Genomic DNA, 11694 nt, shown 5'->3' on the forward strand with positions numbered 1-11694 from the left:
TATGTACTATGTTTTGTGCTTTGACTCGCGAGCCAAATGAGCTAGCTCAAGCTCGCTAACGAGCCGAACCGAGTTAGTCTTTTGGCTCGTTTATATAACGAGCCATAACAAGCCGAGCTGACTCGATATCCAACCCTAAAATTGACACATCACCTATCACTAAAAAAATAACACGGTTAAACCTTAATAAGTCTAAAAAAACATACGAGCACATACATAAAGTCAAAAACTTAAACCCAATTAGACAGGTTCCATAACACAGAATCTAACAGTTGTGCTAGTTTGCAAGGAAAGCGTTTTTTTGTTTGTTTGTTTGTGAAACTCAAGTACAAAATCATATTAAGTCACTTGCAAGATTCCACAACACAGACCAGCACAATTACAGCAATATGCCCCACGCCATTACTGATGGCAAACCAAATAAGGATGGTTCAAACCTGAGGATGAGACCTATGGGGACGACCTGGGCAACGAGAGGTCGTACAGCATTGCATCTCGCAATGGCTTTCCACTCACTAGTGTTAAACCCGCATTTACATTAGTGCAAGGTTATGGGATAGCTTTCACTGACTATTACATTGGTCTTATCCTGTTTATTATATATATTAAAAGTAGTGTATGTCAGGTGTCCAGCTGTAAATAGAGATAAGTCCATTTCCTGCGCAATCAGAAACAGTTTCACTTATTAGATTACTCCGCAGCACCACTTCATCCACTACCGGTCCTATCGTTAGCTGAGTGACCAGATCATAAGGATGTAAAGCACAGTCGCTTTTTCGCTATATCAAAAATTGAAATAAAGCAAACAAAGTTCATGAATGTGTGCATAGCACATGCACTAATTGGATCTGAAGGAATTTTAAGGGGAAAAAATCAACCTAGCGAACGACGTGAATTACTTCATGGAGGGAGGACCTGTTCACCAATCACCATGGGACGGTATGAGGTCCCGCTGCTCAAAGCTACAGCTTCACTAACATCGATCTAGCATGCATGTTCGAAAAGTAAATAAAGAACGAAAAGAACCCACTATGCCTTTGGTTATTAGCCATCTGAATCTGTCAGTGCTACTGAAGTGTGCTGCAACTAGATAACCAACATAGCCCGTGTTTAGTTGGCCGAATTTTAGAATTTGGACTACTGTAACACTTTTGTTTTTATTTGACAATTAGTGTTCAATCATAAACCAATTAGGCTCAAAACGTTCGACTCGCGATTTCCAACCAAACTATGCAATTAGGTTTTTTTTCGTCTATATTTAATACTCCATGCGCGTATCGCAAGATTCGATGTGATGGCAACTGTAGCACTTTTTGGGAATTTGGGTTTGAAACTAAACGCGGCGATAGTAACGAAATTTCCCAGCTTTTAACACTAACGAACCAAAAGCTGTAAGCTAGTAATAAGCAACAAAAATTACTATAGCTTTTGACTGTATATATACGTCAGGCTTAGGGTGGAAAGGGCAGCCTAGTCATCAACCACGGTTCTGCTCTTGCAACTTCTCCCTAGCATCAATCCAATGTTGAACGTTTTGTCACCAACTGCAATTGGCATAGATGAAACCAGGTATTGCCTAGTGCAGCAGTGCCATTCTAGTCATTGAGTCCACAAGGTCATATCTCACTACCAGAAATCCAGAATTATTAGGTAATAAGATGTAGGCACTCAACAGTTGCTATGTGAACGGACGCATCCACAGAAGGCAACCGTGTACCAAAATGCACAAGGTAGTTATTCAAGATACTTCAAGATTGCATTTACGCTGGATCCTGAGCTCTTTTGTTGCATTTACATTACCCACGCTCTGCTGGATAAGTCATTTTCTCCTTGCATTTGTCCCGCGTCAGTGCTGCCAAGCACAGAAGCACCAAGTTACCAAGACAAACTAATGACTGATCTGGCTGAAGAAAACTGTAACACAGCAATCGAATTCATTGGTCGAATATAAAAATGCTTTAAATGAATGATTCTCCACCGTAGTGCATGCCTCAAATTAATTGAAACCTAGACTCACTGTAACACAGCAACTGCCAATGTTGTAAGTATACACAAACAAATAACTTGTGGGTTTCCATTACGAATGCAAGCCACTAATAATCAGCAATGATGATAACTTACTAGTAGCAGTAGAAGTGGCAGATAAGAGGTTCCAGCAAAGGCAATATTGATAATAGACTGACAAGAAGTTCATAAATACAGGTAACAAAAATAACAGAGTTGTCCAGTCAATCAGTATTTCCAGCCTAAACTAGAAGACAAATTAAACTGACAGGACGCATGCAAGGCATACATCAAAATGTTTTGCAGCTTGTGTAATAACCATCATTGTGTACCACAATTTGATTTGGAACCCACATTTCATCAAATAATTTTTTTTCCTGCACCAAAATGTTTTGCGGATGCTTTTCAGTTACTTTAAAAAAAAGGGCGTACCCAGTGCAGAGAGCTTCCGCTCAAGAAAGAAAAAAATGCTACAAGCTAGGTGAATGTTTTTTGGTATCAAATGAAATGTTTTAAAACTGTTTACCATTTTATAGCCGCACATGTTTGCATCTTATTCCTGCACTATTTCCTACTGTGGGATACGAAATGCACGTTATGAACCTCAAACAGTAAAACAAGAAAGACTAACATCAAACAAATTTCAGAGGTGTTACCAGCCATATAGTAGTAATTCTTGAAACAGTAAAAGTAAAGGTGGTCTGTTTCAAGAATTGGCCAGAGTAGTACATGACACATCCCTATATATATAAAAAAGAGGGGGATCCAAGTTGGCAAAATAGCTCAAAATGCGGGTGCCAATGCGATTCTTGAGGCTGAACACACACTTAAAAAGGCACCACAACAGAATTATTTACTCTCAAATTGGCTGACTATGTGGATAAGATCACGAATGAGAAGTAACTTAGGCCATAAAAATGATAAATAGTAAGTACCACTACAGGAATTACAACTTTCTCCATCTTAACTTATAAAGAACTATATCTTAAGCCGATAACATAAATCAAAATTGGGTGCTTAACTTACAGCGTTAATGGTGCCAACTTCCTCAAATAAGTATTTCTTGGATCTCAGGTTGTTTGCGAATTTCTGAATAGAGCAAATGTTCATGTGGTGAAGGGATAACAAGTTTAATATCCATTATTCCATTTTATTGTAAAAAACGAAGTTGAGAAAAATCAATTAGGATATTTTCTCCTCAATCATTGGGTGGTTTAACATCAGCATTGTATTGTTGTTAACGATAGCCCGAACTGCTAGCTCTTTAGCTTCTGCATGTTTCCTTTTCAATAGAATGCATATCTGCAGTCAGAAAATAGTAGGTGAAACGAATTGTTAAGCTAGATCCATCTGTATACTAACTCAGGACTACACCATCATGGTAAAGCAAAAAAAAAAAGTTAAAAGAAGGCGACGATATTAGAACAAAAGAATAATTCTTTTTAATGAAATAGGAAATGCTGAAATTTTCAAAATATCAAGTTCTCAGGCTATGTCAATTAAAAAGGTGGATAAGCCTCTGGTAGAACTCAGAGAATCATGCTAAGATGCAATACATCATCACATTGGAGGGTTTTCTTTTAGATGGCATAGTTGAAAAAACTTTCTTTTGTGTAAATTTATAGGTTATAAAGCATTAAGAAAACCTCTACAGGTAGCTTCACACGGAAAAGCAATTGGCACTCTAGTTATAGTAACAAAGCATTGGACAGTTCTTTTATGGTAAAGCACTGGACTGATTTACTCACATCCTGAAGCTCCTTTCTACAAGCCTCAGCTCTTTCTATGTTTCCATCATTTTCTAACAACACAGGTAGCTCTAGATCTGAAATGGCTTCCATCCCAGGTGGCATACGTGAAGAGATTGCATTATCCACATGAGCTTTTGGAGTTCCACTTCCCAGAATCTAACAAGTGAAATCAATAAGGACATATTAATTAACATAATACTGAATCCAGTTCCAGATGCGAGTCAACTTTTTCCTATTTCACAAACTGGAAGTGAAATTTTTTTTCCTCAAATGGGTTCAAGAGCTGATTCCATTAAGAAGAAAAAGAGTCATAGACACAACACCGCACACAAGTAGAAGTGAGGATTGACAAAAGGTTTCTGTGGTAATATATCTTTAAACAAAATAAAATATATGACCTTATGGAAGTATTTCTTGACAAATCGACATTTTTTTCATTCAACGTTCCATTCATGTTAGTGATCATTATTTCAGATATTTTGACTATGTACCACAACCACAATGACCTACTCCCTCCGTCCCTAAACATCTGTCATTTTCGCTTCTCGAGAAACAACTTTGACTACATATATATATATAAAATATTAATATTTATGGTACATAATTAATATCATTAGATATATATTTGAATCTAGTTTTTTAATAAATTTATTAGGAGATACAAATGTTGCATGTATTTTCTACAAATCGAGTCAAACTTTCGGCACGGAAACCAACAGCGACAGTTAATCAGGGACAGAAGGAGTACGTTTGAAATTGGATGAAACTATACAATACATATACTTACAGATCTTCAGAAATTTTCATCACACTTACCATTTCATTTCCCAACTCTGGAACAGTTCGAGGTGATTTTCTGCATTTAAATTTGCAAAGTTGTTACTCCCTCAATCCCAAATTATAAGACGTTTTGGGTTTTCTAGATACATAATTTGCTATGCACTTAGATATATACTCTGTCTAGACTCTAGATACATAGTAAAAGCAATATATCTAGAAAAACAGAAACGTCTTATAATTTGGAATGGAGTACTTCCAAAAGAGAGATTTTATGTAGCCATCAAAGATGTTATGTTTATCAAATACGATCTAACCAGCAACCTTACAGCTGGTGATCTCATGATGTGTTTGAGCACTTTAGGAGCTTTTGGATCTAGAACAGATTCCTGCAAGTCAACAGCATGAACAAAATTACTAATGAACTAACACATTCATTTTTTCTTTTATATATATCTGAAAAAAGGCACACGAGACAATACTGACAAGTTCAAATATGGTGATTAAATTTTCTGCCTATTGCCACATAAGAGATAACTAGTATCTAGAATACTAAATGCACTAAGTAGGTTTTTATTGAAACTCCATAAAATGTATTTACAGGATAAACTAGAAATATGATATTTGAGAACATAAGTCCTTATACAATTTTTTGATATCACATGGTACGTTTCTTCAGTAATACACAGGGTCTCAAAATAGAAAAAAGAACAAGCTAGAATATAAGGTATATAAGGTTTACAATTAAATGAATCTGATCCTTATCATGTCATTCTAGGAACTTTCGTAGTTCCATGGAGTTTTTTTTTAAAAGATTATGACATATAGTGAATAACCTCTTGTAAACTTTAATATGAAATCATCAAGAACAATATAATATTGTTCGACCAAATAGTAAAAAAAAGACTATTGTAGAAACTTGGCCGATAGGGAGAGACGTCCCCAAGGGCCAAGGCATTACAATTAAGATTGCGAAAGGCCCCGAACGCCAGCTGCCCAGGACGAAATTAGGTGTATTTCTGCAAGTAGTTAACTCAGCGAGGTCCTTTTGTTTCTGTTTACAAAGTTGCTTCTCGATAAAAACGAAGAACAAACCTCGGCTTAAGACAATGTGGATAATCCAAGTAGGAAACGTGTTTTAGAGTAGAAATGCAAATCACTTTCTTAGGAAATATAATACTTGACAGGAAGAGAACATACCTCAGGAACTTTCTGCATTATGGATGGGCTAGGCAGTGCAGGTTTTCCTTCAGGAATGGAGTCAAGGATTCTCGATGTTGTTACAGGGGAACCCTTTGTCCCACTCACTTGTACTGATTCCTTCTCTGGAACCATGTCAGACTTCGGACTTCTGATTCCTAATTTTGTAATTCTAAATTCAGATAGATTATGTTAGCTGCAACTATGTAAGTTTAGAAGGAAAAGAATATCTGGAGGAGAATATTATACCTTGCTCCTGTCAGTTGAGAAATTGTTGATATTTTATTATCTTTGGAAGGAACACCTTGCAATGAATCAGAAGCATTGCTACTTTTCAGAAGCACATGATTTGCAACAACTTTATGTCCAGCGCTATTTGCTGTGCTCCTTCGAGCATTCAGTAGAGACGAGTTCCCCGAGATAGGAGGCTCAAGGCTGAAAAAAAAGTACATACATATATAAATTAGCATCAAATCCAATCTGACAAGAAGTATTCAAGAATGCCCTGATTATACTAAAAAGGTGGTTTCAGCTGCAGAAGTAGATGCATTTATAGAAATACATAGATATGGTACAATAATACGTTATAATCAGCTACAACTCACAACACTTAAAACACAAATTGTCTGAAAACAGTCAAATGATGTCCTTTCATCAGGGAGAATAGTAAAAGGAGTCCATCAAATTTCAAGAATCATGACTTTACATTATTATGAAATAATCAGCGCTATAGTTGTTGCACATGGAGTAATTTTCCATATATATAATGATCAAGTGTTAGACTCTAGCTATAGCAATAAACGTATTAATTTCAGTATTTTACCTCCATAAACTGATACATTTTCAGTATTTAGAATTAGCAACAGATATAAAATAAGGATACTCTTTGGCCAAAATAGCCTATCACATGAAAGGTTAATAAAATACTGCAACAAAGGACGATAATGGAAACTGCAAAACAATTAAGTCGATGTGATCCATTCTACTTGATGAATCAATCCCACATCTGCAAATCCTTTTATGCATAAATGTACTAAATAGTTTAAAAACTGTCACAGATTTACACTTTCCATGAATGAAAAAACTATCGTATTTCCAGTGAATTGTGAAGGTCCTCATCTATTGGGCGTACCCAGTGCAGAGAGCTCCCGCTCTGTGCGGGGTCTGGGGAAGGTCCTCATCCATTGCAATATAAATTAATTAGAAAGACCAAGAACAATAATATTGAAACCTTAAAGCAATCTTCATTCAGTTCAACATTAGACAATTAGTTCTACCACAGGGGTTCAGATACTGAACTGAAAATATCGAATTATGCCATCGATGATAGCAAGGACAGGTCAGAACTGCAATGGTTATAATGAAAACTAGTTCTAAAGAACAAGGCAGATAACATAGACATTGGGCCTGTTTGCTGCAGATTTTTATGGCTGCTGCTGCAGCAGCAATGCACCTGTGCGGCACTGTTGCGAGTGCTGGATGCAGCTGCAGCAGACACACCAAACGCAGCCAATTTATTGTACGAGCTTCATTCAGGTTAATATCAGGTCTAGTAGCAGATATATCAAAGATGCTGAAAATAGTGAAACTGTGTCATCCATGATAAATTGACATGTACAGAACACCAAAGAGAACTTGAGAAGTGATGTGCATGCAGCATGCCCAAAAAGAACCTGCAGAACAAATTTTAAATATGCATTCATAATGCGCAAGATGAAGGATGATAATTTTTTACCCTAATTTGGCATTCCTGTCACCTTTGACATTCATGGAGGTGGCCAATAGACCATTTGATGCTGGCTTGCTGTATGTTTTTGGTAAAGCAGTTTTAGATTTGTCACGTACTGCATTAGCTTGCATGTGTTCCCTGCGTATTTAAAACCACATTCATTATTCAATACACTATTAATATTCATGAGTATATGCTAATCTGTCCATCTGTCTACCACCTCTCCAAGTCTGTAGGATGTGTAGTCATCTTTTTTATCACTTTACTTGCACTGGACAATTGATTTAAGGCTGTTTCTGAAGCTAGTTCGACCCTAGTTGCTTTCATATGTACAGACTTGGATAAAAGAGAGAAGCTTCCTCTCTCCTTCGTCAGTGCAGGTTCAACACTTCTGATTTCCCTGCATGTAATTGTGAGAAATTATTTCAGGAAAGTAACAAACATTTAAATAGATCCATTGTGTCACGCTTCTCCATATAGATTTGCTGCCACTACATTAGAATGCATTATGAACAGAAGCATGGCGCACCAGAAGTAGAATAGCAGGCTATGCATTCTATGTTAGTATTTGATTACGATAAATCACAGTGGAGATCTAAAAGTGTTTTATATTGTCAATGAAGGCACATTTGACAAAGACAGACCTCTGCATTGAACAAGAGAGACTCTTGGGACCTGAAATCTCTTCCTCAGTATTCTTTGTCCCATGTGATGCCTTCTTTAAAAACTTCTTAGGAGCGCCACTAAAACTTTGGTTGTCTTGACTTCCTTCAATAAGCGAAACACTTTCCTCCAGAACCTCATTCCGGGAATTAAACTGGCCCACCGGTCTTCTTGAGACATTGGGATTAATAATGCTGGTGTCCCTGGATCGTAAACCATTCAACTGCTCATCGTCATTACTCTCCCTTGATACATGAACTTTACCAGAGTTCACTATAGGTTCATCGTTACTGTTCACAGGATCTGCTAGCCCTTGTGTTGGATCTTCACTAGATATGGCACTGCAGGAGAAATCCTGAGAAGGTATGTTAACAGCTGCCTTCATTGGGTATATCTCTTTAGGTTGCTCTCCAGGATTGTCATTGAGCACTGAATCTACTTTAGTTTGTTCCATTGTAGCAGGATTAACACTGGTATGTTCTTGCATCTTGTCAGATGAATCAGCAGCATTGATATTTGAAGTCGGTTGACTGACATTCTTCACACTCTCATGATTGGTTAGATGAGAAGGTCTCAAAGTGCAAGTATCAAGTGTATGTGCTTTGTCCGTACTATTATTCTCTTCAAGAATAGCATTGCCCTTGGCTGAAAGACATCTTTGTGTATCCTTCTTAACCTCTGAGGAGACAGGGTCAGATTTGCCAGTAAATCTACTCGTACTCTTTTCTTCAATTCCTAGCTTTCCATCAAGACTAAACTTTCCCAGCCTGTAAGCAAACAAAAACCAGAAACAGAAAAACTAATAGCATGAAGTTTCGTATCAATATATCATACGATTATCAGTCTTCTAGCATCAGTGATTTAACTTACTCGTTGAAATCAAAGGAAAAGGAGAAATTGTCCTTGTCAGCTTCCTTTTTCTCTTCAGAAAGATCTGCATTTGAACTGCTGTGCTTCACTTTTTTCTTCTGAGGGCTAGAAAAATCCAGATCAGACATGCCCATTTGAAAGGATGGTAATTTGTCAAAGGCTCCATCAAGCCCAAAATCATCTCTGGTTAAAGAAATGATTTGTTAGAACCATCATGAACAATGAGCAGTTGATCGCATCAAAAGTTGATGGATTCAAGCCTTTCAAAAGATTAACTCACAGATTGTCAAAGCTGAATTTCTTGCTACTCTTTGTAACTGTGAAGTCAATTGTGTCTTTTCCTGATTTTGGTAACTTCCAAGATGAAAGAAAATCATTCCCAAAGTCTTCATCTGCCAACATATAACAAGCATATGTCAGGTCAAATTAGAAAGAAACTACCATCAACTCACAGCAAAAAAAATTGTGAATACTGTTCAAGTATCATAGATTACTTTCCGAAGGTAGTGCTAGTAAGAGTCAAGTATGATGAACATGACCCTTGGTAGTTTCCAATGAGAGGTCTCGGTTTTAGCAGTATAGTGAATTTTAGTCCATGCAGAGCATATAAATAAGGAATAAGGGCCTGAAATGATCTAGTAGACGAGTATTGACAGCTCACAAGAGGACATACCAAGGGATGAACTTATATTTTTAGCATTTGCAGTAGAGACAGCTCTTTTTCGTGATTCGTCCATACTGTCAACAAACTCAGACCGCATTCAAGGAAAAAGGGGAAATACGTTAGAAACCATCAAATTTATATAAAGACAAGATTATTACATTACCAAATCAATGGATACAGGAAAATACCCCCAAAAAAAACACGCACACACACACAGCCCCCTTTAGAACTGGACATTGCATTGATACTAAACTAATCCAGAAGGGGGAGGTAAATCATCTCAGTGATGATGAATAAAACATGTCTTGCCAAACAGAACAAAAAAAAAACAAGCGAAATAGTTTATCTACTAGTCACAACAAGTTTGGGTCACCTGCCTCCCTCTCTCAGAGGTGTTGTATTCAATTGACACCATCCAGTAACTAGCTCTAAACATTTATATCAGCGGCACAACAATGGGAGGAACAATGCACCTAAATTTTTGGGGCTTTGGCATTCATACCCCCAGTTTCAGGGCTTGTGGTGATTTTGCCCCTATTTTTTGAACTTTGTGTTTTTGCCCCTGTTATTTCAAATCGAAGCAAGACTTTGCCCCTATTCTGTTAAGTCATTGTAACGGTGTTAATTCTGAGGTGAAATAACAATTTTGCCATTGCGGATTTGCCCTCGCTTTTGTTGGTTCTTTGTGATTTTACTTTGACCCCTGTTTTGGATTAAAAGGTTTAGACATTATTGTTTCAGATTGTCAAGGATTTTGACAACAAAATTTAACACAAGTAGCTGCATATGTTTTAAATCTGTGCAAATTTTGACAAATTTTGCAAAATTTTAACAGCATTTATGCCAAAATATTGACATACACAAACACAAATCATTATCACACAACTTGCATTTAACCATGAAATGCATAAACAGCAACCATGATATGAGTACCCACAACCTATGCATCAGGGTAACATCTTACAGCTCCCGTAATTTAACTAACACAGAATCCGCCAGCGATGTTAACTTCAAATGCAGGTCCCTCACGATTCAGCAGGAGCGGATCCAGTAAAGGGACATGGGTGTACACCCAATAATTTTTGCAAAAACTTCGAAGTTAGGGGGCTTGTCGAATAGCTAAATAGCTTTAGGTTAGGGCTTCGGTGCTCAGCTTGAAGGGAGGGGAAGAGAAGGGGTGGGAGTACCTGGTGGGTGCTCGTCGCCGGCGAAGAGGCCAACTAAAGCCTCAGCACCTGGCTTAGGGCGGCGGGGGCGGCCACCAGTCGTCGGAGAGCGAGAGGGACAGAACACACGAGTAGGGATGCAGCGGACGAAAGGAGAATGAGCCTTTTAACTGTGCGCCATTATAAGAGATGGTCGCGGACTCTCTAAAAAATTTGAACACATCTATGTAATATAACACTTTACTTTATTTTTTTTACTTCCCAAACCATTCCATTTACCTTCTGTTTGATTTTGGTCGTTTGCCGGTCCTAATACATGGGCCCAGTCAATAAAAACATCCAAAATACCCTTTTGTCAATGTATAAACTGCTCTCTATATTTTTCTCCATCGGCATTTTCTTCCGACCGCGCGGCCCTCTCCGCGATGCGCTGGTCTCCCGACTCCGGCGACCCCTATCTCAACTCCGGCGAGCCCCCTCCCAACTCTAGCGAGCCCCTCTCGACTCCGGCGAGCTCGGCTCCCCTCTCCCACTCACATCTGCGATGCGTGCAGCCGCAACCCTAATGCGTCGGCATCCGCGATGCGCCGGCTCGGCCCCGAGCCCCGGCCCCGACGCGCAGCTGGGCCCTGAGAAGACGGCGCAAGGTCGAGGCCTCGCTCGCAGGTCGTAGCTAGCGCAGCACGGCTCTGGCGACTAGGGGCCGAGCTCTCCCCAAGCAGCTAGGTCACGCGCCGCCCGTCGAACCTCCACTAGCGCGCTTGCCGGTGACCACGTCGCGCCCGTGCCTTGCCAGCTCCTCCTCCTCGCCGCGTTCGGGCGGCCTTCCTCCCGCTCTGTGTGTTCCTCACCCTCGTCGTCTCCACCATC

The 11694-nt window shown here is 38.9% G+C and overlaps 1 protein-coding gene across 3 annotated transcripts; it reads right to left on the reverse strand.

Moving 5' to 3' along the window:
- Window positions 1-500: 500 nt before the first annotated feature.
- LOC136459070 (uncharacterized protein At4g18490-like) lies at window positions 501-10947 on the reverse strand. 3 transcript variants are annotated; one of them, XR_010760131.1, is made up of 16 exons: window positions 10846-10947; window positions 9668-9732; window positions 9275-9386; window positions 8995-9177; window positions 8106-8891; window positions 7682-7861; window positions 7468-7599; window positions 5982-6167; window positions 5733-5904; window positions 4857-4921; window positions 4572-4611; window positions 3753-3911; window positions 3194-3306; window positions 3031-3106; window positions 1674-1852; window positions 501-658 (listed from the first exon to the last, which is right to left on the reverse strand). XR_010760131.1 is itself a non-coding variant. In XM_066458972.1 (16 exons), exons 2-15 carry the CDS (start codon window positions 9729-9731, stop codon window positions 1847-1849), a joined length of 2274 nt encoding a protein of 757 aa, XP_066315069.1. In that variant the 5' UTR covers window position 9732; window positions 10846-10947; the 3' UTR covers window positions 501-658; window positions 1801-1846. The 3 variants fall into 3 exon arrangements, 2 of the variants coding, with proteins under 2 accessions (XP_066315069.1, XP_066315067.1); XM_066458972.1 differs by having other exon boundaries at window positions 1801-1852; XM_066458970.1 differs by lacking the exon at window positions 501-658 and having other exon boundaries at window positions 1434-1852.
- Between the last annotated feature and the right edge of the window lie 747 nt (window positions 10948-11694).

The sequence above is a fragment of the Miscanthus floridulus genome, chromosome 6 (assembly GCF_019320115.1).
Source record: "Miscanthus floridulus cultivar M001 chromosome 6, ASM1932011v1, whole genome shotgun sequence".
Lineage (NCBI taxonomy): Eukaryota > Viridiplantae > Streptophyta > Magnoliopsida > Poales > Poaceae > Miscanthus > Miscanthus floridulus.